General features: G+C 41.9%; 1 protein-coding gene across 5 annotated transcripts in view; it reads right to left on the reverse strand.

Annotated features, from left to right (window-relative positions):
- Positions 1-27,888, reverse strand: part of arhgap17a (Rho GTPase activating protein 17a) — a 44,204-nt gene that overhangs the window by 6,453 nt on the left and 9,863 nt on the right. The window contains exons 2-21 of one of the 5 annotated variants that reach the window (XM_042507509.1): positions 24,821-24,860; positions 19,375-19,479; positions 19,145-19,177; positions 18,693-18,769; positions 17,340-17,451; positions 15,782-15,858; positions 15,397-15,514; positions 14,152-14,220; positions 13,847-13,928; positions 12,827-12,954; positions 10,800-10,911; positions 9,436-9,517; positions 9,248-9,328; positions 9,024-9,137; positions 8,577-8,668; positions 6,308-6,455; positions 5,093-5,371; positions 4,288-4,436; positions 2,279-2,827; positions 2,175-2,196 (exon numbers count right to left, since the gene is read on the reverse strand). In XM_042507509.1, coding sequence (XP_042363443.1) covers positions 2,192-2,196; positions 2,279-2,827; positions 4,288-4,436; positions 5,093-5,371; positions 6,308-6,455; positions 8,577-8,668; positions 9,024-9,137; positions 9,248-9,328; positions 9,436-9,517; positions 10,800-10,911; positions 12,827-12,954; positions 13,847-13,928; positions 14,152-14,220; positions 15,397-15,514; positions 15,782-15,858; positions 17,340-17,451; positions 18,693-18,769; positions 19,145-19,177; positions 19,375-19,479; positions 24,821-24,860 — 2,452 coding nt within the window. In that variant the 3' untranslated portion in view covers positions 2,175-2,191. The remainder of the gene's footprint in view (positions 1-2,174; positions 2,197-2,278; positions 2,828-4,287; positions 4,437-5,092; positions 5,372-6,307; positions 6,456-8,576; positions 8,669-9,023; positions 9,138-9,247; positions 9,329-9,435; positions 9,518-10,799; positions 10,912-12,826; positions 12,955-13,846; positions 13,929-14,151; positions 14,221-15,396; positions 15,515-15,781; positions 15,859-17,339; positions 17,452-18,692; positions 18,770-19,144; positions 19,178-19,374; positions 19,480-24,820; positions 24,861-27,888) is intronic. The other 4 variants (XM_042507507.1, XM_042507508.1, XM_042507510.1 and 1 more) reach the window with 4 other exon arrangements.

Consider the following 27,888-nt stretch of genomic DNA (forward strand, 5'->3'; position numbering starts at 1 on the left):
GTCAAAATTTGACATATCCAAAAAACAGCTGAAAACCACTTAGTATTACACGTAGAGCCATGTTATAATATGCAGTGTTGAAAGAACATTCAAAAATGGCCCCAAAACCCATAAAATAGCATGTTTCAAAAATGACCAAAAAAGCAAGGCTATAGTATGGCAAAAAAGTCAAAATTTGGCATGTCCAAATAACAGCTGAAAGCCACCTAGTATAGCATTTAGAGACATGTTATAGTGTACAGTGTCGAAAAAACATCGCAAAATCAGCCCCAAAACATATAAAATAGCATGTTGAAAAAATTACAAAAAAGCAAGGCTATAGTATGGCAAAAATAAAAAAACAGGTCTGAAAACCAGTTAGTACAGCAGGTAAAGGCATTTTATAATATATAATGCTGAAAAAAACATCCCAAAATGGCCCCAAAACATACAAAAAAGCATGACCAAAAAAATGACCAAGAAAGCAAGGCTATAGTATGGGGAACATGTCAAAATTTGACATGTCCCAAAAACAGCTAAAAACAGCTGCAAAAAAACGCATAAAATAACCTGCTGAGACACGCCATAGCATAGATTATTGCAAAAAAGGCCCAAAACACCATAATATAGCATGTTGAAAAAATGACCAAAGTATGTATTATTGCCAAAAATGTCAAAATATGACATGTCCCAAAAACAACTAAAAACCACATAGTATAGCATGTCGACATGTCATAGTATAGAATGACGAAACAACACCCAAAAACACCATAATATAGCATGTCGAAAAATCCCAAAATAAAACACTTCCAAAAAAACAGCTGAAATCAGAATGGTCTACCACCTGGATAAATAGAGTTGTATGTTGTCTTGCTTTACTATGACTTTTTAATGCCATTTTGGAAGACATGCTACTCAATGACTTTTTTGTGGAATTTTGGATGACATGTTATTGTGTGACTTTTCTATGCCAATCATCAAAAAAGCCATACTATAAGATGTCATAAAAAAATTCCCACAAAAAGTCATAGCATAGTATGTCGCAACAAAGTCATGTCATAGTATAGTACACATCAGGAAGACAGAAAAAAAAATGCAAAAAAATTTCAAATCTAAAAAAAGAAAAAATACAAGGTAAAAATCTATGAGAAAAAATGATTTCAGCAAATGTTTGTGTTGTTAAGAAACTGTTATAACGTTGTCATGCTATTTACATAAACACCTTAGACGGCCCACATCATGCCAACGCATAATCACAAACATGTGCTGCTTCATCCTGGAGTATGAAGCCATCCAGTGCAGCTGTGTAATATTTTCCACGGCTCAAACAGCAGCAGGGGCCCAGCAGTGAAACAGCAGTGTGAACATTTGAACAGCAGGTGGCGATGTTTTGCCACAGAGCAGCAAGCAGTGAAGAAGTTGATGGAAAATGTAGAACTGTAGAGAACCCCACCTGTGTACAATTCAATACACTGTTTGACTAAAGAGCACAGACTCTGAATGTTGGATACAAGCTGATTGTAATTTCTGAATACGTTCTGGCAGGACAATACGAGAACGTGCATGTCAGCATCTCACATGCTTAAAACAGAATCATCACAACACCTACACTGACGAACAGGATAAAAACAAAAACAGAATTCCCCCGTTGACAGTCAAGGAACTGAAAATGACTACTGACTGTAAATTCAGATCCACATGTGAAACCAGGGTTTGGCCTCAGTTTCACACTGTGACTGATGGTATCACTTTTCAGTGACTGTGAAGATGAGTGACTCGTGATACGATACATAGCCCTGATGGAAGACATGTCCTCTTACATATGCCAGTCTTTTATTATCACTCAACAAAATTGCAATTTTTTTTGTATTTGACATGAAGTTCTCTTATAAAGGTGCGGTCGAAACTACTCCTGGTCAGAATTCCTTCATTAATTATTGTTTAGGGGGGAGCTGTATTATTGGCAGGGATCTATGCCTTTCCAAAATAAACAGACCAGGAGCTTAAAAGCGAAGAGCTTTTAAGAAACAGGTCTGTCACTAAAGAGTCATACAGCTCTATGACACACAGCGTGACAGTCGTGCATCAGGGCTCTTAACAACATGACACCGATAGCAGAAGCAGGCAGAACTAAATGACTGTGGTGGTGAGAAGTATGAAACAAAAAGTGCTGCCAGTGAAAATTAACAACAAACCTCTCACAGGTGCCTCTTTAACCTGCGGAGGTATCACAGCGCTGTTAGACAGAGAGCACATTCAGCAGAAAAGTTTAGACAATCTAACTTGATCAGAAACTCACCCATCATCTTGTACGTGGAGGCACAGATCCCATTGGTGTCACTGGTCAGCGTGGTGGGCTGCGGCGGAGGTGGGACGCTGGGTCTGTTCCGGGGTTTGGGGACGGGTCGCGGACGGGGAAGGGAGCCCGACTGATAGGGAGACGGGGACGGAGGAGCTACGTCCTGGGTGGTGGTGGTGGTGGTGGTGGTGCTGGAGGGTGGAGGGGTGTCCGGAGGAGTTGGGGTGTCTGGAGGTGAGGGGTCCGTGCTCTGCTGGTCCCCACTGAGGGACGTGGGCTGCATCGGAGGGCTGGCCTGTGACGGAGGCTCTGGAGGCGGATGGCTGGGCGCCTGGATCGGCGGCTGGTTGCTGGAGTGGCGTCTGGGTGTGGCACATGGCTGTGAGGTGGGAGAGGTGGGTGAGGCGGGTGAGTGGCTGGACAGGGGTCTGGGAGTGGGACTGAGGGACTGGGAGGAGCCAGAAGAGGAGGCGTGGTTTACTGAGTTACAGGGCTGGCTGGGTGGAGGGTTCATCGGCTTGGGAGGGGCTGGAGCCTGCTTCTTGGTACCTGAAATATAAGGGTGAATCTTGTGATTACTGGTAGAAAAGACTAACAGATATACTTTCTTATAGTATAAAACCTACACATATCTGTGAATGTTAACAAATGCAAAAGATGTGTTCCTTTGCATACAAGACTCCTGATTTAAAAATAACACCAGAAATACGAATAAAAAGTCAAAAAGGATACAGTTGAACACTTTTTTAAATTTAAATTTAAATTTTTAAATTAATAATAAATATGTTTTTAAAAATTAATAAATTAATTTCATTAATTACATTATAAAACATTTAAATAATTAATCAATAAACAAATTAAAGCCAAGAATGAAAGGTGAGGAAAGACAAAAAAAAAGGGTGTTAAAGCCCTAGTTTTACATTTTCGGCAATACACTTTTTTTCCCAAAGTTTGATGAGAAGATTGACTCCACGCTCATGTCTGTGCAGAAAATATGAAGCTACCATCTGAAGCTGTTAGCTTAGCATTAGGACTAAAAACATGGTGAGATATGGTGAAAACTAGCCCGTCCAGCCACCTAGCTTTATCCCCATTGCACAAAAATAATAAACCTACCAGCAGCTCTACAGCTTAATTGTTTATTCCAGACAACGTTGTAATTCACCGTTGTGACAAACTATTAACCACATATCAAACTATTTTCAAACTATATGAAGAGATAAAAATTCAAAAATGTGTCTCAATAAATGGTAGAATAAACAATGTCATGGCAAACTTGACTTCAGTCTGAACTTCAGAATCACACCACAAGACACGGCTACACTGTTGAGTTCATAAGGTCGTATGAGTTCATAAATGTAGGCTGAGGCTATACAATAGCAGCGCCTTGTAATGGATCAGAAAGGCATAAGAATCATCTCTCTGTTTAAAAAGAAAGCAAGCGCACCATGGACAAGTTACTTTTGTTTCTTTATTATGCAATCGAAACGAAAAGGGACGAGAGCAAAACTTTTCACGCTGAAATAAAAAGTAGGTTGTTTTTTTTTTTTGGCGCACCCAAATGATATTTTCTCAGGTCTCGCCTACAAGATTCAGCTCAGCAGAGAGCAAAACCTCTGGATTTTCAAAATAAATGGATTCGTACAGTTTTAATCACAAATTGATTTCACTTGCAATTAAATATATTTTTATTGCAGCGTCGATGTTGCCTGGTGTCAGACAGAACTGTCTCGTTACTCTTCCTAACCAACGTAACTGCTCAAATCTAACTCTAATATCACTTAAACTCTTCGCTGATGTGTAGCAATGCCAACATACTTGCTTTGCACGAGTTTTAAGAGTGGAGCTGTGCAAAGTAAAACAAACTACAATGTTGAGTTGAGTGCAGTGTAAAGGGGAGGCCAATGGGATGGTGAACATCATACAGAGCTCCCCCAATCTTCCTATAATCTTAATGACTGAGAAGTTTTGTAGAAATGTTTGAGGCAGATGATCATACTGACTCTTACCTTTGCGCATCATATGCGGACTGGGCCCCATGGATCCAGCCCCAGGGGTCCCTGTGCCCAGCTGCCCTGCAGCGTGGCCCCCTCCTCCGGTGCCGTTCCTCTGGAGCAGAGGGGTCGGGGCAGCTGTGGAGTCACGTAGCTTTGGGTTGCTTTAAAGAAAAAGGAAACAAAAGAGAGACTTTAACAACCTGAGAGTTCTCTGAAATTCTGAGTACTGCATGTTTTTTTTAATTGTAGTTTAGACTGATTAGAATCAAACAAACAAATCTAATCTCGGTGTTTCATCGAACTTTACGACAGAGTCTGTAGGACCAAAAGAATGCTGATCTGTGTGAATATGAAGGTTGTCCTTTCAGCAGCTAAATCAAAGACACCCTTCAGTCGTTGCACAACAGGCACCAACGTCCCGGCTTCTCAGAGCAGTTTAGGCCAGTTAGTGTGAGGTTCCTGCTGATTGCAGAGATTCAGCAAGGAAGGCAGAGGGATGGGAAGTCGAGAGGCCTTGCCTGGGACTGACTGTCAGCAGAATGACAGCAGCCATTGTTGTGCTGCATCTGTGGGCTCGACTCAGACCAGTCTGCATAGCTAGAACTGGTGGTGGTGCAAGAAAAACTTGCGGTTTTTGTGAGAGCAACAAGCTGAACCAAGAGAGGAGGAACTGTCTGTGAGATGCCAGTGAGGCATGCATAATCCACTAAACTGCAACCAGACTGACCTCACAGAGAATGCCGTCCCTTGACGTCAACACTGAACATTTAAAAGCATGCATGTTTGGCGTGCAGCTGCAGAGATACAGAGCTCTTACCTGAGCTCCTCTGTGTGCTGAGCTAGAAGCTGCTGAGCGGCTGCCAGAGCAGCCAGACTCTGCGCCAAGCTCTGCTGGGCAGCATCAGACCCTGAACCCCCTGATGGAGCCTGTAGCTGGGGCTCGGCTGAGGGCGGGGGGACCTGCGGGGCCCCGTGGCCCGGCCCCGGAGCCTCCACAGGGGGTAAAGGAGGCTGGAAGGCAGGTGAGGTGTGCTGCTTTCTACCTAAGGTGTTACTGCCTCTACGCAGGGTGTGGTCCGAATGCTTGTTAGAGGAGCTACACGGGGAGAGCGGGGAGACAGTGAAGGAGAGAAACACCAAAGCTTTGATCAGAGAGATTAGACCAGGAGAGAGAATCACCATAACCCCATTAAAACAGTGTGTTAGGAATCATGTTAAAAAGGACTCAAATCTAGCCCCAAAATTAAGAAGCAAAAGAAAGGGACCAAGAAAAGCAACTGGATTAAAGTCCAAGCCAATTAATGGAGTAAGTCAGGGTTCTGACACATTTAAATGGACAAACTTTCAAAACTCTGTCAGGACTTTTCAAGGTTTTCTATAAAAAGTATTCAAAAATTTAAAAGAGAAAAAAATAACTGCAAATATATCTTAAGTTTTCTTTAAAAATTGCCAACAAATTAAAAAAAGGAAAAATAATCAGCCCAAAAAACGGGAAAAAAAACTATTGCCAGTTTTTTTTAAGAAGAAAATAAAAAGCTAACTTCATTAAAGAAAACATGTTAAGATGGGAGGCATGTTTTCTTTAAAAAAAATTGCAGTAACATGAATATGCAATACAGCCATTCAAAGTTGTATGCAACTCCCCTAAAGCCAAAAGTGCTTAAAAATGATTTGACATGCCTAGCAGGCATACATGAAGGGAGAGACGGAACGTGGGGAGAAAATGAAGAAACTTTCGAGATGAACAAAAAAAGAAAAACAAAACAAAAATGTCATCACACGTTGACAAATATTAAAGCTACGTTACATCGTCAGCTGCAGAAAATGAATCCACCGTGATGTTGCGTTAGTGTAGTTCAATTTATGACACACAACAAATTTCCATGATTTTTTCAAAACTTTCACTAATTCCAGGCCTGGAAAATTTGATTGTAAATTCTGTGACTTTTCCAAGTTTTCCTCAACTGTGGGAACCCTGGTAAGTGATGAGGGCCTCAGAAAAATGATGGTTCTCAAGGAGGTAACTGATTACTTGTCTTTGCGCGTCGTGTCGTTCTCTGGTCCCACCATGCTGCCAGGCCTCTTCCTCTCGATGGTGCCGCAGTCGTAATCAAGGTGGTTGTTGTGGTTGGATGCAGGCGTGGGCATCGCAAACATGCCGGACACGTTGAACTCCACATCTGCAGGAAACAGAGGGGACATACGGACGGTTACAGTTAAAACTAAATATAATCTGGGCAGGAATTCTAGTATACGATCAGAACAGATGCTCAGAATTGGTTTCATCTTTTTTCTAAAACACTGTTCATTCCTTTACAGGTAAACAGTTTATCACAGAAGAGATGCTGTCATGCTTCAGTTCATACAAGTGAGCACAGGAGACATGTGGTCAGGGTATTCAAGGCAGGCAGTGCCCACCCTGTCTCCCTGTAAATCACATTTTCTAAATCAGTAATATTTCATAAAATAAACTTTTATTTGTACTTTTACTGTTTATTCTTGTATTTTTTTTTCATTATTGTATTAATTCACTGGTTTAGATGTTGCAATGACAAAATCACTGCCAAAGAAGCACTTGGATCATGTGTTTGTCAACATTAAGGTAAAACAGCAGAATTCTTCCTTTTCACGTAAAAATGTCCTGGGTTAGATATGATGTGTATAATACAGATTCCACACTGAAAATGTGCTCAGTTGAATTTGAACATCACCACGTTTTAACTCATTTTAGCTTCAGTATCAATGTTGTCATGGCGACGGCCGCGGACATTTCAGAACCTAACAATTTTGCAAAATTGGATTTTCATAGCAAAAGGAAATTAAAGTGAGGAGGAGGACGAGCTCAGCCTCAACTGACCTACATCAATCAAAGGGACGGAAAAGTGTTTTTAAATGGACTGCTACAAATAAATGACAATAAAAAGAAAAAGAAAAGATCGTTTATACTGTCTGGGGCTGCGCTCGTGGTCTGTACCACTATCCCACCCATAGTTTGAGTTTTACACACAACACAGTAATTGATGTTTTCACCAGGAAAGATCGGCAGGTGGATGTTATCTAAAAGTAGATTTGCAGATCAACAAATCAGAGTACATGTTTGGCTTCATATTGAATTGAGCTGTGTGTTTTATTGTTTACAGAAACAAATATTGTCTTTGTACCATAATTACATATCTGGTTGAAATACTGAACAAGGGCTACTGGTGCTGAGTGAATGCAGTTATTTTGAAGCCTCTCTTGTACGCTGTGTGAATCCTGAGTCATTGCTGATGAGAACTGGCTTGATATAGACCGGTGTGTGCATAAAGTGAGAGAAGAAACACTTTTTTAGGTTTACTGTGGTTTCCATAACAGAAAACCTACTCTATTACTGTCCTCATGGCACATTACCGGTGGCAGGGTTCCTTCAGTTTAAGGCAAGTTAGATTTCATACTTTTTAAGTCTTTTTTAATGCCACCCGGCATGAAATTTACAATAACCAAAGCTGCAGAGAAAAAAAATTAAGCATGAACAGTTTTTATGTAAGGTTAAAGATAGTTTTCTTGGTGATTTTAGTTTGTTGCCACTCCACATGTGGGATTCCACTGCCTTAATCCCTGTCTTAATGCGTTTAAGAGGAGGGATTTGGAAAATTTGTTTTTAAGAAAAATAGGTTTTACCATTATTTTGAGATTTTACAATGCAACATCAGAAAAACATATTCAGAAGAATTCTAATTCCCATGTCTGAGCTTTTTAAAGACTTTTAAAAACTAGATGTAACACATTTTAATAGCAATGGATTTTACTACCAGTTGATTTTTAATTCTGGATTAATGAATTCAGTGCCTTTTAAGATTTTTTAAGGATCTGTGCTACGCCTGAATGAGCAGTTAGAAGTCTCAAATCTGTCTGAATTTGTCTAGAAACTATTGAAGAAGCTCCCACAGCTGAAGTCCGAGTGTTTGGATCAAAGAAGTGAAGGTGTCATTTGCTTCAGTTGACACACTCAGTCTTTATCCAAAAATGATGGTTACAAACAAACTGATTTGATGGAAAATATCCTGAATAAGGCAGCTCACCACAGCGATACTTGACCGACCTTTTCAAGCTGAATTAAGGGAAATATGCGACATCTGTTTTCTAAGTTTTCATGGTAGCTTTTCAGCCGACCACAGTTTCAGCCCGGACAGACACAGCAGTAATTTTAATCTTGACTCCTGCTGACTCTTGAGTCTTAATATCAGTCGTATTCAATGTGTCTTCCTGGTGTGAAATCGACTCCGATTGTCAAACTGCTGCAGACGAAATCCAGAACCTACCCTCAGGAAAGAACCAGTCAGCGTGTTGGATGATGGGCTCCACGATGGCGACCACGTGCACAGAGGTAGCTGCAGCCATCTCAGCCAGACTCCTGAGTGGACACAGACATCAATGAGATGCTTTCTAACATCATGAGGGACACATTTAAAGAAGCTTAAGTAACAAGTAAGGATCATGTCTCTCAGAGATTATTACATTTTCCTTGTTTTACACAGTAATAATTGGGGTTGTCCAATATGTTAAATTTTTTCAAATGACTACTGTTTGCCCAACAACTCAAGATTGCCAATACATTCCCACAGGTGCATATGTGTGGCACATGCAGAAAAAAACCCCAATGTGTACAAATACTACCTATTTGGGATTTTTTTTTTAAACCAAATGCAACTGGCAAGGATGTAAATGAGGCCTTATAACCAACACATAACATCGTCAGCCCCCCTCACCCCTCAGTCTTGGCCCACATCAGGTTGGGTCCCAGGACAATGGCGATGTTGCTTGGAGTCATTTTGTTCACCTCGCTGTCCTGAGCCAGTTTGGTCAGGAACTTAACCAGATACCTACACGAAAACATGGCAGTTAATGGTGGAAACAGTTTGTTGTCTCATACAATGGAAGACATTTTATTATCTTCATTATGACCTTTCTCACGCAGGTTTAAACAACTAACCTCAAGTTGGTTTTGTTGTTCTTTGGTAGCTTATCACAAACAACCCAGAGGGCCTGCAGCCTCTTGTCTGGGTCTGACACACTGGGCAGATGGAAAATTAAAGCAGAGCACATTTGTCGTCTCATCTCATTGCTGTGCAGTGATATATGATGCAGTAATTGTGTTATTCCCAGTGTTATGAGCATTACCTGGATGCCTGGATCCATTCATCATAAAGCTGATAGGTCATCAGAGGTTCAGGTAGTTCCCTCAGGTAGGACTTCAGTGCTCCTGAAAACACACATCCACAGACAGCTTAATATTTAAAATCAGCTGTGGAAATTTCATTCTAAATACGTTTAGTAAAATATCATGTATAGATCTGCCATCTTTGATGATCTCTGATGGGGAATCTTGCTAATAAAAAAATGTGAGGTTGCAGGTTTCAGACAGTAGCTGGCTGCATAGCTTGGATCACATGAATTTAACCGACATTTAAATAAAATTTGACTGCCTTTTGTGACACAACCTGACTTGATTTTAAATTCATATAAATCACACTGCTCAGCCTTCCTATGAAACTTCACTCCAGGGGGGCTGGTGAGGAGGCTCTGACTGACTGTTGAACCTCGGATTCTGTCTTGAGCATGGAGCAGTGGACCAGCTCTCTACCCTTGCCAAGCTGCTGGAAGGATCACAGGAATTTGCCCATCCACTCTGTTTTGTGGACTTGGAAAAAGCTTACAACCACGTCCCATCTTGTAGGGGGTACTGCAGCAATAAGGGGTACCGGGGTCATTGCTACAAGCCATCAGGTCCCCGTACAACCACAGTGAGAGCTGTGTCCACATACACAGCATACAGTCAAACACTTTTTCAGTGGGTGTTGGCCTCCACCACAGACAGGATCTCAAGGTGCAGCCAAAAGGAGGAAGGGGTCCAAGTTTGGGGACCTCAGAATTACATCTCTGCTCTTTGCAGATGATGTGGCTCTTTTGGCTTCTTCACACCGTCACCTCCTAATGAGTGAGGATAAATTGGAGTTTGACATAGACATGCGGATTGGCGTGGCGTCTGTTCTGATGTGGACAATGCCCCAGACTGTCATGGTAGAGAGGGAACTGAGCTAGAGGGTAGTGACGAGCTTTGGGTGGTTACGAAAAGACTGTGGATACAGGGGGCCGAAATGAGCTTCCTCCTTATGGTGTCTGGACTCAGCGTTAGAGATAGGGTGAGGAGCTCAGACATCTGAGCCACTGCTTCTTTGTGTCAAAAGGGGTCATGTGAGGTGGTTCAACATCTGATCAGGATCCCCCTGGGGGCCTCATGCACATCGGGGGCAGACCAAGAACACGCTGGAGGGATTATATATCTCATCTGGTCTGGGAACGCCTGGGATCCCCCACAAGGTGCTGGACAATGTTGCTGAGGAAGAGGGAGGTTTGGTATGCTTTGCCCCTGCGACCCGGTTACGGATAAGAGGATGAAAATGGATGACGGGATGGCTAAATTGGAGAAGTTGTCTGAGTAATACTCAAAGAAACAAAGTACTACACTCCGGTTTGGGACATACCAGCAACAGCATGGGGGTCAGAGTAGAACTCCTCCAGTTGTGAAGTGGAACAGTCCAGCGCTGCCTTTAGCTTCTTTAGCTTGGACGCCCCTGCTGCGATTCTGAATAAACCCTGAAACAAACACAGATACACAAAAGACAAATCAACCACAGAAACAAAGTAACAAACAACCATTCAACATCCACAAAGACCCTGTGCTTTCAATGAAACCTGCACGCACACATGCACACACGCACACACACACACACACTATCCTAACACTCAATTATACAGATTGACTCTGTATAAATCCACTACATAAACTCCCCCTGCCAGCTGCACATAATGAAACCTTAAAGCAGCAAACAAACACACCCTCCACTCTCAGCTCAGCACGCTCTTTACTCTGACACTTAAACAAAGGCTGCTTCACACCATAATGACACAGACTGGGCTCAGCTGGGATGAATAGGTCCACAAATAATGTGCTTTGCAGTCAACACTTGCACTCTTTCTGTGTCTTTTCTGTACAGACGTGTACCCATACACACACACACACACACACACACACACACACAACACACACACACCCCACACACACACACACACACACACACACACACACACACACACAACACACACACACACACACACACACACACAAACACACACACACACACACAGAGAATCTGATTTATTATCAGAAGACAAGTAGATTCTATTGTATTCTAAATTTGTATCAAGGAGGGACATTTCATTCATTTCCAGTGTAGCAGAGCGGGTGACAGTTTCTTTAGAGATGCAGAAGTTTCCCTTGTTTACAGTTTGTCTAACCGCCCGTCTCCTCCAGTTTTGAGATGTTCATGTGAACAAACAGTTCAAAGCTCGTTTTCAATTATGTCGATGACCAGCGGAGCCACTAATCACAGCCACGCAGCCATGTGACTTTTAATGAGCTGCCACAGCACTTCTTTTACTCACAGGGTAAGAAAACAAAGTCAACAAAATCTCAGTCTATGTCATAAAATATTGAAGAGGTAATTAGCGTAGGGTTAGATAAGAGGGAACCTCTTAATGTCTGCTAGTTATCATTTTGAGTTTAAGGACACACAGCTTGTCGTGTTATATAACATAAATCTAAGTTGTGCTTTTGTTTCCACCAGTTAAGTGTGCTAACTGGCTAACTAACGTCACAGTGGCCTTCCTATTTCCCTTTTTGAATGCCGATCACAGACGTCTGCTGTCTGCTGGTATAGAGAGTTATTTCCTTTCACACAGGTGCAGAACATACATGCTGGTTGGCTGTCGGTTGTAGTCTTTGTTTTATGTTCATATGCAACTTTTTGGCCAAGACAAAGGCAAGGGCCAGAGTCGAACCTGCGACCACCTCTGTACATGGGGGTACCTGCTCTATCCACTGAGCCACCAGTGCCCCCCACTTTTGTTTTCAGTCTCTTATTACACAGTTCAGACGAAAGATTCATGATTAGACAATTTGAAACTTGCGACTTCTTGCAATGCGTCAGTATGCAACACTTTGTGAGATTAGAGGAGGCGGTGTATCATCTCTATAGCAACAGCTCTCTTTACTTCCATTCATTGATTTCCAGCTTTTCAAGTTTATTTTGAGGACAGTGTTGGCAAGACAGAGGCTACAGTTGTATTTCAGTAATGAAACTGCATAAGCTTAAAACGACTAGCGCTTGAGATGGAATGCGGTCACAATAAATACGCCTCCATCATTCAAAATATCAGCGCTGATTAATCAGTCAGTTAGGCCGTGTGTGTGACATGAGCATAAACAGCGAGCGATAGCACACACTACAAATCACGCAGCTGCAACTTTTCTCTGCAACTTTCCAAAACACTTTTGTCTCGTCGCAAATCTGTGGTCTAAACTGGGCATTACAGAACAAAATAAACATCCTTATCAATTTCATCTCACTCTTACAGTCAATCAATGCCCCTATCTTCCCATCTCTACAGCAGAAGAATCATGCAGGAGGCAAGCTTCCTGTCTAATCACTCCACACCTGAACTCCCTCACCTCTTCCTTCATGCCCGTCTCCAGAAGCATCATGACGCAGGCCTCTATCGGCAGGGCGATCTCCCTTCCGCTCCTCTTCAGGTGTTCATCCAGCCCCGTGCCAAAAGCAGGCTTCTCCGTCCACGAGTCTGACCACAAAGACAGAAATTCATGGTTTGATTCATATTGTTTCAGATTGAAGAGGCAGAAATCATTTGTGTTGTAATGAATCTGTTCAGGACTCAGTGAAGGAACCTGTCGCTGGCCTGGGCCAACAACTCTCCCTCAGGCCAGTTCCCAACTGGTCCTCTCTCCCCCTGCAGGGTGCCGTCAAATAACAACCACATGCTCCTCTGCAGCAGCACTGTGTACACGTGAGTACGTGAGCTAATGTGCTCTTGAACAGGGATGGGGGGGGCTCGCAAAAACCAGGTGGGTGTGATGTGAGGAGGGGGTGTGTGTATGTGTGTGTGTGTGTGTGTGTGTGTGTGTGGAGTTGGTGAGTCATCGCCACATGCTAGGAGACCAGGCTCGTCTGGTTCAGACCACATGTGTTTAATACAACAAAAAAAACAAGCTCCTCAAAAAAGACAGGCTGCAGAAAAGACGTAACGGAGGCTCTCGGAGAGGAAAACTAGATTATTTTTGGAGAGGTGAAAACAAAGGGCTATTCTTTAATATCTGGGCCTCCATTGCGGCCTTTACAGATTACACAATTGGGGTAACTTCTGGTAGGAAAACAGAGCAGAGTGATGTAATTGAAAGGTACAGTAGCTGGTTTCATTTGTCAAAGCAGTTGGAACGGTGAACAAGAAACTGTTTCTCCTCCTAGCAACAACTTGTTGTCACACCTTCTCAAGCTTGTGCAGAACCCAACAGGAAAAGTTCATTTTAAAGGGACCAAAAAGACCACACAGTCGATTTAACGGTAAAAGGTGCATTCAAAAGGCCTGTATTCTGTGGTGCACAGAGGCTTCTTGTACGTAGTGTTTTGTGTTAAGTGGCTGCGTTTGCATAAAGGCATGTTTGCATATTTTATACCTTGCTGAGCATGGATTGTCGGCAGGACCGTCTCCAGAACAGTGAGAGACTTTCTGTGGTAATCAGCTTGAGCTTCTAAGAGCTGCAGAGAGCACAGAGACAGAGAGAGAGAGAGAGAGAGAAAGAGAGGGATGGGAGGGAAGGGGGGTGAGTCGAACAAGACGAGCAGTAAAAAGACATGACAGGAGAGTAAATAAACTGTCTGGCTGGGTCTGTGTTCCTCCGTTCTTCTGCAGCTGTGAACATTCCCACAACAACTCATGCAAACACACATTTTTGGCTCGCTGATGAAACACTGTACTCACTGTGACGAAGTAGCAGGCATAGTCGCCTTCTTTAGAGAAGAAACTGTACATGTCTGCAGCCAGTTGATCCTGGGGGATGGAAACAGGAATTTTAATTGTTGAAGAACTGAAACATGATATTTTTTAAAAACTTTCTAGACGATTACAACAACGGTCAGTGAGACAGGGGGAGCCTTTGCTGCTGAAAAACCGTGTTACTTTATTAAAGCAGCAATAAGGAGTTTCAACTGATTATGAAACTGTTTCAATTTAACACTGATGCCTCTGTATGACCTACAGAAGCAAACAGGCCTTAGAGAAAAGATTAGATATTTGTATAGTTATTCTTAAAGCCTGTCCCCAGGTCTACTCCTCCAGAAAATCAGACAAAACGACTTACTGCATGCAGATGGCAAGAGCCTATGTTTACATTTTTCTTAAGAGAATTGGATTTCTGAAGTTACATTTTGTAGTTTTGACTAATACTGGGGCAGGATCAGAAAACATCAGAAACATCAGAAAAAGAAAAGGAAGTGACCAAAAACAAAACTATTGTAGAATTGCATGACTCTGCCAAAAGTTGTGGTTTACCATCATGTCTGTCCAGACTCATATGAATTCATGACAGTTAACAATCCTTCAAATATGAATGTTGCTGCAAAAAAGTTACAAATTCAAAGAAAAAAAGAACAGATACTTTACACACAGAAGATCAGCAATCAGATCTTTATAACACAAGGCATTGGTGCTCATTAAACCACTAAAAAAAATCAACACAAAGGTAAATTTCCTTTTAAATCTTCCATCTCCGTCCATTAAATGAATGTGTATTTCATGTGGCAGAAGGACAGACGTCAGTGATCAGCAGTAAGCTCCGAGCTCTACAAAAGTCATAAATCCTGCTGCTGCTGCTGGCAGGACTCTGAGACCGGGAGGAAGAACTTCTGAAGGGGAAACACACGGTTCGACGCTTCCTGTATAGAAAACCTGACACATCACGTAGCCACCATACACTAAAACTCACCAGGGATTCTGTTCAATAGACACAAACACACACACACAAACACACGCTGAGCTGACAGGGCAGTTTCAGTCGTGTGTGTGCGTCAGCTAACTGGGTCAGAGGGCCCGAGGGTGTTGGAAAGTCCAGTTGTTGCTGTGGTTTCTCTTTTCCCAGTTTAAACTTCCAGTGTCTTTAACTCTCTAAATGACCTGCTATGATCTGGTTGGCTTCCATATAAAGAAGAAGGACTCATTTCCATTCACCTTGCAGAGCTCCACTTTGTTGGTGGCCTCGTCCATCTCCTCCTTGAGTAGGTCAGCTTTGGCCGTCAGTGCTTGAGTGTTTGTTCCTGAGATTATTGACTTGGTCGCCTGCAACCATCTGCATTCAGAAGGACAACGGAACAAGAATTGGACAAAACAAGACATCCGAGAATGTCATCTTGGGTTTTGAGAAACATTGACTGAAATGTCTCACCATTTTCTTGAAATATTTTTGACCAAACAACTAATTGATTAATCAAGAAAATGTTCGCCTTGATAAATCCACAATAAAAATAAGCATAAGTTGCACCTCTAGTCTGGATGCATCTCCTCACATTCAACACAGAACCTGATGAAAGAGTTTTAGAGCTGCAGACACACAAACCTCGCTCTGGCAGAATCATAGTCCAGCACCAGTTTGGCCAGCTGTTTCCTCTGCTTCAGGATGTTAGGAATGTCCACCTGAATAAAAAGTTACATCAAAAAAACACAAAAGGCTGAATGAGTCTAAGAAGTTAGAATGACAGAGATCTGACAGCTGTTGTGAATCTTCTTCCAGGATGACAGTCCGAACGTTTCCCCTGATTTCAAAAAATAAAATTATAAAATATGCACATTTTCAAGGTTCATTCAAACTCTTTGGGCTTTTAATTACTTTAGTTTGTTGATTCGTTGACAACAATGACATTGATGCTGTAGGACAGCTGTATAGTGGCAGTGCAGCTTGTTACAGCATTCCTATAGCTTTAGGGAAGTTATATTTAAGACTTTTTCATGCCACTCAGAATTGAATTGGATCAGACCAATTTACGATAACCAAAACAAAAACCAAAAGTCAAAAAAGGAACCAACATCAGTCACTTTGGTCAGATATTTATTGTAACTTAAAATATGACATTTTTGTCTCGCAGCACAGACTAAGTTAAAACAGAACTGGGAATTACCCGGTGTTTTCTGGCAAGTTTTCAGTTTTGTGTTCCTCACTCTGCATGTTGGATTCCACTGCCGTAATTTATATATATGTATATATATATATAAAGTTAACTGGTGTAAAAGTTCACATGTATTTTGTATTTTTACTTACCTCTTCAATCATTTTTCTTATGATTCTCTATGATTTACATCAGAGCGACTACACACATAATTTTCCCCCCAAAGATCAATAAAGTATTCTGATTCTGTCTCTAATCATGCCGAGTCTGAAAAAGTTTTTGCATAAATACACAGAGCCTTGTATGCATTGCCTTGAGCCAGATTGAGCCATGCCTTGAAATCTTGTTTAAATTGCCAATTTTCATTAAATCTGCACTTGATGTCCAGCATCAGACAGTGGACCCTCTGCTCTGAGCAGAAACAAAACATGAGTGTTGTTGGTTTTGCTATTCTGATATGCAAGACGTTTAAAAGGGGGTTGATGAATTATTACCAAAAAAAAGAAAAAAAGCCAATTATTTAAAATGCTACAATAAAATGGATGTTCAAAATAACTTTATGAATTCAAAGGTACACGTCTTTCGGCATATATATATATATATATATATATACACATTCAATGCGGGTTTTTTGGACTTTTAAGGATGTTAAAAATAACTTTATGAATACAAAGGTACACGTCTGACAGCCAAAAGTTACTCAATGTTTGTGGTATTACAGATGGCAAACCAGAGTCGGCAAGAAAAGAAAAAACGTCCTCATGTTTCGCTTGTGTTAGCAGGATTGGAATCAGTTTGGTTTTGACCTCACAGAATCACATGACCAAAACAGACCAGTCCACATGACCAAGCAGTGTAAACACAAAAGACAGAAATACAAAGAACGCTATAAATAATCTGTTCCACTGCGATCAGACCAAAGAAAGCAAACAGTCAGGGTGTAACTGCACTAAGAGCTCTGAGAGAATTTTAAAAATGTAACTTGTGTGCAGTAGGTGTAAAGGTTTCTACCTCTGCGAGCTGGCTGAGGGGATCCAGGACGTCTTTCTCGATCTGTAGCTCGTGTTGCATCAACTCGGACGCCAGACGGTTCTCTGCATCACCGCACACTTCCATCATCTTCCTGTCAACACATACGTCAGCGCAGGAGATGGGTGTTAAAATCAGATAGTTATATGTGAGTAACCAGGGAGGAGAGAGTACTCAGATTCTTTACTTCAAAGTACAAAGTAAAAGTACAAAAATTATTCCTCATGAGCAAAAGTCCTGTGTTGAAACCTTAGTATGTCAGTATAACCAGTATTTTAAGTGTAAACAGTAAAAGTACTCAATGCAGAAAAATGTCGTCTGTGACTTCATCAGATTATTACTCATACACTAATGTGGAATGTGACATTTATAGTTGGTTGAGCTCATTTGTTTTTATTTTGTATTCCACTGCAACTCTCAGGGTTTCCAAGGATTTTCATGGGTAGAATTTCACAGCTTTTCCAGGACCCATAATATAATTTTTTTCTTTTCCCACTTGCCTGGAATTTTTCAAACATATCAGATTTGAACTCTGTTCAAACATAACTTCAGCTAGATGACATACATGACGGCAGAGACGGAACACTGGGAGAAAATGAATAAAAAAACAGTATATAAAATATTAAGGCATTACACACAACAAAATTCTGGGACTTTTCCAAAACTTTCAATATTTTTAAAAATGCATAGAAGGCATAAAGAAGGGACTGCTCTATAGCGCCATCTGTTTGTAAAAAGGGCTGTTGATGCATCAGCATGATCACTGTCACATTGTCCTGACCGCATATAACAACGCATAATGTGTCCCAGCTCATCCTCTGTTCCCAGCCAATAACAGAAGGCAAAACCAGGTTACTGTGATGTCATCATTTCCAGCTGCCCAGTGCCTGCAGCTCACTGGCCCAGTGACTCATCTGCGACCATGAATCAGGGTTCTGGGCCACAGTTTTTTTCCAGGATAGAAACATCTGAGCCTTGAAATAAAAAAATAAAATAAAAAAACTGACGGTCGACATGAATGCATCACATTTACTAGCAGCCCATGTGACGGACTTTCCCTTCCTCATTTCTTCCAGACACACGGCTGCTGCTGTGTAGATTTCACTTTCTAGATCCTCAACTCCAAACTGTCTGCTCCTGTTCTGTGTGTTTCTCTCGGTCACAATGAATGAAGGAACTACTTCAAAGTGCCATCGACAGAAAACTGGGCAGATTGCTCTCCCTGAATGCACGGCCTCATATTTCACGCTCTCTGGGGGTGCATCTGCTCCGTTAGCAACAGTTGCCAAAGAGGAGCAATTGGACATCAGGCCTGTCAATCAATCACAAACTCACCCTATCAAGGAGTCCTCTCCCAGCTGGTTCCCGCCTTCCACCATGGCCTGGGACAGAGCAGTCAGAGGAAGCTTTTTCTGTGGTGGGACAGATGCAGACAGTGATTAAACTTACATTAAGACACTGCAATTGACACAGATGCATACAAAGTACCCGTATTTGATGTGAATCCAATGGAAAATTCATGGAGCACTTTCCATTGTGCAGTAGGAAGAGGAAGAGAGGAAAACACAGATTTAAGATGCAAACTAGGGAAGTAAGACATCTATCTAATGACAGATTGTTTTTACATCTGTGCAAAACATTCATGAGTGTGCAGCATCCTGTTTTTTTTTACCAGAGGATCCCAAAAGGCAGAAGTGTCATGCACAGAGAGTTAAGATGACAGATGTGTGAACTGGAAACGGAGCGATTGGTGCTGAGGACCAGAGAGGTGGAAGAAGTCATTTTACCTGACCATTTCCTGTATAGAGGCGTGGGACGGACTGTGGTGCGTTTTTTTGGTAGTGTGGGGTAGAGAACAAAAAAAGAGAAATCACGGACTGTCGACCTACTGCGGACACTTTGAATAAAACAGTCTCAAAAATGTTTGGGAGGTGATATCAAGAAGTTATTACATATCTTGGAAAACTTGATTAATCTGGCTAGTTTTTTTTTAATTAAAAGATAAAAAAGGTCTCACATGTCTCTTCTCTGCGTCTGCTCCGATGTGTCCCTGCAGACATGACACCATCCTCTTGTGTGTGTTGTGGGACACCACACGCACCAACTCCATGCGCCGTTCAATCTGTGCCCGAGACAAGACATACAACAACAGACACTGAGCAAATATCTTCCAAACACATATCACATGTCATCATACACCATCCCAGAGTGTTTCTAAGTTTATAAGCTGCAGGTTATTTGACGAGTTCATGTCGTTAAAAGGATTTCTTCTGGTCAATTTCAGATTCTTAACAGTATTTTCACTAGTACATGTCAAAAACTCTATTTTTGTCATCCTGTCCATGCTGGAACACCTGTTTTCACCCTCTTTTTTAAAAAAAAAAATCTTAATCAATCAATCAATCAATCAATCATTGTCAAAGTAGAAAAAACGTAAACGAGTTTTTATTTTTATATATGCAATGATCATTATTTGACACTTTGGCCACGTTTAAAATAAATACCCAATATCAAACATAATATAGAAGACATAAAATATAATAAGCTGCCTTTAATCATTTGGTGTAAAAATGTAGCTTTAAAAAAATGTAAACACAACGTAGGCTTTATTTTGGTAAGTACTTGGGCTGGACAACATCCTGATGTGTTTGTTCAAGTACAACTGCACAAACACACAGATGGCGAGCAGTCCTCACTGTGTCTCTATGAACCATCATCACAGAGCGTCTGCAGCGTTGATGTCTGATGAGCTCCAGCTCCACGCAGAGAGTTGATTTGTAGCTGCCTTGTGGGAGTCAGGGGTCAAAGTTCACGCATGATTGATGAGGCTTGTCCCTGCGCAACAATGTTGGAATGTTATCTTTGAAACAAATGACTCATCGGAAGTGTCTCCATGGCAACGGCCACCGGGTTGTGACCAAGAGCGAGGGGGCTCTTTGGCTTTAAAAAGGCCTTTTTGATTGCACAGATCCACTCTGTGCTTTTATAATACTGTCATTGATTGGAGTCACAGAGGCCGACTGAAACCCTGCAGGATTCACTGTCCTTGTCATGCCAGGTGTCTGACTGTGACAGTCAGTGGTAACGTTCGGCCGGCTGTCACCACCCCATGAATACAAGTGATGACTGCAACTTTCTGTTCCAAGTCTGCTTAACAGTCTGATGATGCAAGAAACTGGTTTAAGTTGGCAGCGCTCGTGAGAAGGTAAATAGCAGGCTGCATGCATCGGCTCCAAACAGAAGCGGTTTGTCTTCTGTGTTTTTAAAAACTAGAATTACTGCTTGCAGTTGTATTCTTCCGTGAAACAGTCAAAATTTCACTTGCAGTTTACATCCTCATCTGTGAAACCATGGATGCTTCACACACATCATCCCCCGGCAGCAAAGAAGATCTCTACAATCAGCACAGTTTCAAGATTAGTGTCACTAATCTGTCTTCTGTCCCTGAGATATGACATCGAATAATGACCATGAAACACGATAATGTCACAGTGAAGTCTGACTTTTGACCTTTTGGATAAAAAATGTCATCACTGAGACCTTTGAACTTCGACCACCAAATTCTAATTAGTTTATTCTTAAGTTCAAATGGACGTTTGTGCCAAATTTGAAGGAATTCTCTCAGGGCCTGCTTCAGATTTTGTATTCATGAGAATGAGATGGACACAAGGTCACGCTGACCTTAGACCTTTGACCACTAAAATCTAGTCAGCTCATCACTGAGTTCACAACGTTTGTGCCAAATTTGAAGGAATTCCCTCAATGCATTCCTGAGATATGGCTTTCATGAGAATGGCACAGATGCAACATCTCAGTGACCTTTGACCACCAAAATCTAACCAGTCCATCCTTTGGTCCAAGTGGATGTTTGTGCCAAATCTGAAGAAAAGTTATTTAAAAAACCACAACTGACGACAGACAGCAGGACTCTGTGAGTGTCCAAAAGGGACAAACATGTACCATGGAGTTGGGACAAACAATGTTCCAAATATAAACAGGAACACTGAGGTCAAAGAGACCAGAAATGGAGGGAGACGAATGCGCAGGGAGGATCAACCAAATACCAGACGATTGTGTTCCAAAAACAGAACGGAGTGGGAACTCAGGAATTCCACAGCAGATACTGGTCTCCGTACGCCGCCCCTCCTCTCCGCTCCCTCTGTTCTCGCGCTCTTACGTCATTCCCGACCCGTGGTGGCCCCCGGCATTCCCAAAACAGCTGGGTCAAATACACACGTACTTCAATAAGCTATAGGGAACATTTGTTAGACTCGGCCTAGTTAGTACCTGGTACAACACAAACAGGGGATTCCCCTCCATGTGTTCCTGAGTGGGTGGAAATGTTTGGGCTGCATGGCACCAGAACATTTCCCCTTCCTCTCATTGTAACCAAACACAGATTTAAAAAATACATCACGCGAAGGAGTGGGGGAACCAAGACAACATCCACACAGCAGGCAGTGGGGTGTGTTTTTCCTCCCGCTATGTGATGAGGTCAACACTTGGTCAATCCCATGATGCGTCACAGAGCAGGGAATCCCGAGTAGGAAAGACAGAGAGGCTGTCTGTCTGTCTGTCTGTCTGTGTGTTTGTTTGTTTATTGGTTCCTAAGAAAGGATGTTAACATGTCTGGACAAGTCCACAAAAATAACATGACATGACGCATTAAAGATGGAATCATACAGAGCCAAAAAGCTTAATAGTCTTTGTTGACATTAGGGATGTATGCGTTAACAACAGCTGGTTGCTACCTGCTACACCCAGCTACAGGGTGTGTGCATGCAGGCAGTTGGTATTTCTGGAGCATTTCTGTCATACCCCTCTGTGGATGAGCTGCCATGTCGAGGAAAAGACAGCTGGCGCAAAAATGCTGGGTAGCTCTTTGGCACCCTGGAGGGCCAAATACAAAAAAGGTCTTAAGATGCAGGGACTAAGAATAGGTCCATGCAGACCGAGGACTCAAACCTGAGACGTAAATAGGACCAAAAATGGAATCTTGGATGGTGCTTCCAACTAGGAATGTCAATGGTGGGAGCCATAAATGTCCGCAAATACTGAAAACAATGATGTCCAAGAACTTGCCCACCGAGCAGGGGACAAGATCAGCTGCCATATAACAGGGACACTAAATGATTGTTAGTGACATGTCGTTGTTATTGTCTAGAAAACGCTGCTAACGCATATGTTATATGTCGCACTAGAGGCAGACACTGTTGTGTTAAACGTCATGCCCCTTTTGCTTCCTCTGTGCCAGCATGCTGTCTAAAATAACAAACTGGAGCAACATGATGCCGCAATTGTTTGGTTCTTTGTAAAAAGGGCTATAGGTAACAATGCCAGTGGGGTTTTCCTGCTTAATATGAAGCCACTTTCAGGGCTAGCTGTGGTGAGACTTGAGGGTGGGCACCATGTCTCTGCAGCAACACCGTCCCACCACAGGGACGCAAAGGTTTTGGGCTATCAAAAGAAAAATTAACTGAAACTGAAATCCCTTCTTCCAAGTTGACTTTTTTATGCCCACTTTAATTTCTTCACAATATTTTGTAGATGGAAGTTCTTAAAGGAAGATTACATAATGGAAAATATGGTTAAAAAAAAGTAGATTTTGTTGTGTTTAGCAGATGATGATGTAGGAAAAGAAGGGAGAGACATTGAGTACAAGGGATGTGCCCAATTAGTCAACTAGTTGATTAAACTTCACTACCCTCGCTAGTTTCCACCAAGAATAATAGTTTGTTAAACTTATTATTAAGGTACACGGAGGAGGATGGGAGGGGTTTTGGTCACACACACACACACACACACACAGAAACAGACACAGAGACAGACACACAGACACAGACACAGACACACACACACACACACACACACACACACACACACACACACACACACACACACACACACACACACACAGCTGAGTTGTCAGACCCAAAGGGTGGAGCCGTGTGCACATCTACACAACTGGTACAACAGACAGTCAACACGGAAAGTATGTCAGAGCCTCAAACACACACACCTGAGAAGCCTGGATTTATAGCTGTGTGTGTGTGTGTGTGTGTGTGTGTGTGTGTGTGTGTGTGTGTGAGAGAGAGAGAGAGAATTTGCATGCATACTCGTGAATGAGACTTACCACAAGTGTGAGTGAATCTGGACATAAATACTCAGTAAATAAATGGGATTTGTTATGCTTTATTTAGTGAGTTTTCATGTTTTGTGGAACAATGTCTTAATAATGAATGGTGCAAAGTGCCTAACATTTTCAGCAGCATTAAAAATATGATTTAGTTTTAAAAATTTAGTTAACAATTCCCAATGTCTCTTTTTTTTTTTTTTTAGACAGATCTTAACCTTATGGATTAAATTATGTGTTTTCTTACTTCCAGAATAGTGGACTAGCATTTAAACATCACAACAATTAGTCGTTAGGAGCACACCAGGAGTGTTCACCAATTTGAAACTAAAATATTATAAAATAGCTCACACATAAATATGTCATAAATATTCCAGGATGTGTTTTCCTGAGGATATAATGAGATATTGTTTTTTTGAGTGTGAGGAGCAACACAACAATCTCAGGAATTAAGGGGTTGAGTGATTTCTATCTCTTGGTCCCTCACTCCCTTTTCCTTCCTCAGACAGCAATGTTCCTCTGAAGTGAGAAACTGAGCAGCTGATTTCCAGACAGACGCAGAACAATTGTGTCTCTGAGGAACAGAGAAAGTCGACTGTCGGTCATAAAATAACATCCTCTTCTTAGTGGAAAGCACCCCGAGCTGTTAGTCATCACTGTTCACTTGTCAACTTGCATTACAGCCACTCTGAGTCTAACTCTGATGGTCAAGCTGTCACTCACATTCATAACACAGAGAGAAGAAAGCATTCAGGCTTCTGTTTGTAAATGCACCGACCACAACAAAATGTGGTTGAGAAGAATAATATTTTGGCCTTGGCTGTTCTCATGCAGTAATGCGAAGCCAGCTGAGTTTGTTTTTATGACACCTCCCATTCAAACACAAAGACAATCTTCAACACTGGAATGTCTTTGCTATGCAGCCAATATTTTGACCCGACTCCACCTGCTCCGTCAAACTGCTGCAGATAGTTATCCCCAGGGAAATCCCAGCACAGCGGCTTTCACACACACAAGTACACACACAATAACAATACATAACAATAACAATAACAATAAATTGACCAAATTATAGAACACAAGTCAAAGGAGCTGGAGGGATCTCATTTCACTGGAGTTGTACCGTGCTGAGAACAGAAAATTTCAAAAGGTAAAAGCACAGGCATCGAGCATGCAAACAGTTGACCTTTTTTAATTATTTAATTTAAATTACATATAAAACCTGTGAAAGGTTTCATGAAACAAAAACTGGTCCATAAAACTGCTGCCACTGTCTAACAGCTGCAGCCATTGCAGTGATCAGAGCTCTACAGTCAGATTAATGATTTACCTGTAAGAGGTCATCGCTGAGGACTTCTGTTTTCTCCGCTCTGTGGGTGAGAAAAGACAACAGACAGCACATAGATTAGCACTGACAGAAGGCAGATAAGGACACGCTGAGCATTCTCTGTGAAAACATTCAATGACAGCGCTGCTAAAAGACTCTCTGACAGGTATTGGACCTGGGCATCTGTGGGAATACTTCAAAAGAGGGTGGGTCTCTTTGGTTTGTTGCGATGGTAACAAGCTGGAGGCAAACATATTCAGACTACACTGCTGCAGCTTCCAAAAGTCATGAACTGTGAGCTTAAATTATAATACACATGCAGATGTGAATGCAGAGACGGTGAGGCTGACTCATTCAGAAGGCAACAACATCACTGGTTAAACCACAGCGAGCAGGGCTCATGGTGTCGTGCACAGAGTGTCGTGCACAGAGTAGCCTTGCAGCCCTCCACTGCCTGAGCCTATTAATAGTAAACTAACAGTTGGACTTGAAGAGGTCAGACAGATTAGATTCACTTAAAGGGAGAAGGCTGGGAAATACAGGCTCAGCTCAGACTGCTTATCAACACCTTCACACACTGACTTTGGCTACTGAAGGAGGGGGCACTGCAGTCAAGAGGGTCAGTGACTACAGACAAGTTGAATAATGTAGTTTGCTTACAGGACAGTCTTACTTCGGAAAAAAACAATGTCTAAATTGTGGTATAGTTGCAGACAGATCATCACCTGCTGTTTTGTGATTTTCTGCAGGTACTGATGTTTTATTATGAAGCAAATACATCCAACCACATCCAACTACATTACCTCACACCATTATCATTGGGGTATCTATCTGTCTGTTTGTCCATACATCCATACGTCTTGTTGTCGTGGATGCAATATCTCAAGAACACCCTATGGGAATTTCTTAATATTTGGCACAAATGTCCACTTGGACTTAACAATTAACTGATAAAAATTGTCATATATCAAGGACACTGTGACCTTGGATACATCTTGATCTTGTAAACGTGATAACTCAAGAACAGCTTAAGGGATTTTCTTCAAATTTGGCACAAACATCCACTTGGACTCAAGATGACAAACTAGATTTTAGTGGTCAAAGGTCAAGGTCACTTTGACCTTGTGTGTGTTGTTTCTGTGAAAGCACTATTTAATAAACACCTTGAGGGAGTTTTTTTCCAATTTGGCACAAACATTCACTTGGACTTAAAGATGAACTGATTAAATTTTGGTGGTTATAGGTCAAGGCCACTGTGACCTTGCATCTTATTCTTCTTATCTTATATTATTTTAATGTGCCCGATATCTCAACCTGAGGGAATGTTTTTAAATTTGGTACAAACGTCCACTTGGACCCAACAATGAACTGATTAAATTTTAGTGGTCAAAGTCACTGTGACCTTGCGGCTCTCTTCATACTAAGCTTGAACCACGCTACACTGCCCTCACGATTTCCAGTGAAACTGCTCTGTTTTGTCTGTACCTGTTAGCTTTCAAATAACACGCACAAATACATCCAAAATGTACACAGAGTACAGACACAGGGCTACATCCATGTTTGTACACGCATCTAACATTAATAAATTAGCTCTTAGGAAGCCAGGATGAACAATTCCATCGGGTGCAGCTGCAAACTGCAAATTTCCATTTTTGTACCGTAGCCCACAGACACAGTTAATATCGTTGAAAGTCCAGTCATGAACAACATTGGTCATGGAATCTTATAACTTAACTGTATCTACAGTGTATTTCAAAAGTAATAATACAGAGTGTAAAACATTCTGTTAGGCTGACTGAAGACTGTGCAGGTATTGTTGTGTTTAGCTAATGTGTAAACTTTTCCGAGTGCAAGTTCAGCCTTCTAACTGAAGTGACGTTTAGACGGTGGCTTGCCTGCATTTTGGGTAACCGGAGCTCCAAACGAAGCCTGGGCCTGCCTCCAAAAACTGCTCTCTATGAACTATAGTAACCTTGTCACAGCTGCTTTCAATTACAACACAGAGGAAGGGAGAAACAGAGAGAGACTGGCAGAGAGGGGATGATAGTTTGGGGGCTCGAAGGAAAGAAATACAAATAGAGAGCTTTTGGGGGTGGAGGGGGTTAAAGACTCCTGAAAGTGCCAAACCAGAATAATCCAGAGTCGGGGGATGAATGGAAAGATTTTCCCTGGAGGAGAGCCGAGCTGCTGAGTGAGTGAGGACCCACAGAAACCTACAGACAAGGCCTTCAGCTAGCTGCGGAAAAAAATGCGAGCCACACACACACAATATAATGCACACACACACACACACACACAGTTTTATTATGAAGCCATGGTATGGAATCCATGTTCTGGTGTTGTCTACATGCTGCAGAGCTCTTCATGTGGTAAAAACCAGCGTGTTCATCAAGCAGACTTATCCTGTGATGAATAAACACCTGTGGATCAGACACTGCCTGGTTATATTAATTATAAAGATATGTTTATTCACCTTAGTCCAAGCCCCTGGGATACTTTGTGCAATATTTTTTCAGAATTAAAATCTATGAGGGTCCGTGAACACAGTACAGTGTGTGAATTATGAGTTGCAGGGTGGATAACTGATCAGTAAATCTCGTCAGAACGGTTTAGATCAGATCGGTGGTTGAGAGGAGCAGCTGCTGCTGAGGCAAGTGAAAGCAAACTTTTAGACACAGCATAAGTATTACTTTCAATGCGCCTGACATTATGCTGCTCCATCTTTGCCCAGAGTACGCCCTGCTCTCCGACAGCGTGGTGCGATCAATAACTAAGCTGTGTATATACTGTATATTTCAACAGTGCTCCTAATGAATAGTCCAGCCCCAAAAATATAAAATCAATATGTGGCGGTAGATGTTTTAATCATGGCAGGCCACCAAAAATAAATGAATGTGTGGAAAACCCTAAAGCAGTTAATTCTTCAATATGGGAAAAACAGCTATTACACGGGATGGGTGGCAAACTTTTCCTCTCTGTAGGTAGGTGGTTACAGGAACAATCCCACCTTGTCCTGTGTGCATGTTCAACACACTGGTGCAGAAACCACAAATTTAGCTTAGTCTGGTTGT

Source organism: Plectropomus leopardus, chromosome 19 (genome assembly GCF_008729295.1).
Source record: "Plectropomus leopardus isolate mb chromosome 19, YSFRI_Pleo_2.0, whole genome shotgun sequence".
Lineage (NCBI taxonomy): Eukaryota > Metazoa > Chordata > Actinopteri > Perciformes > Serranidae > Plectropomus > Plectropomus leopardus.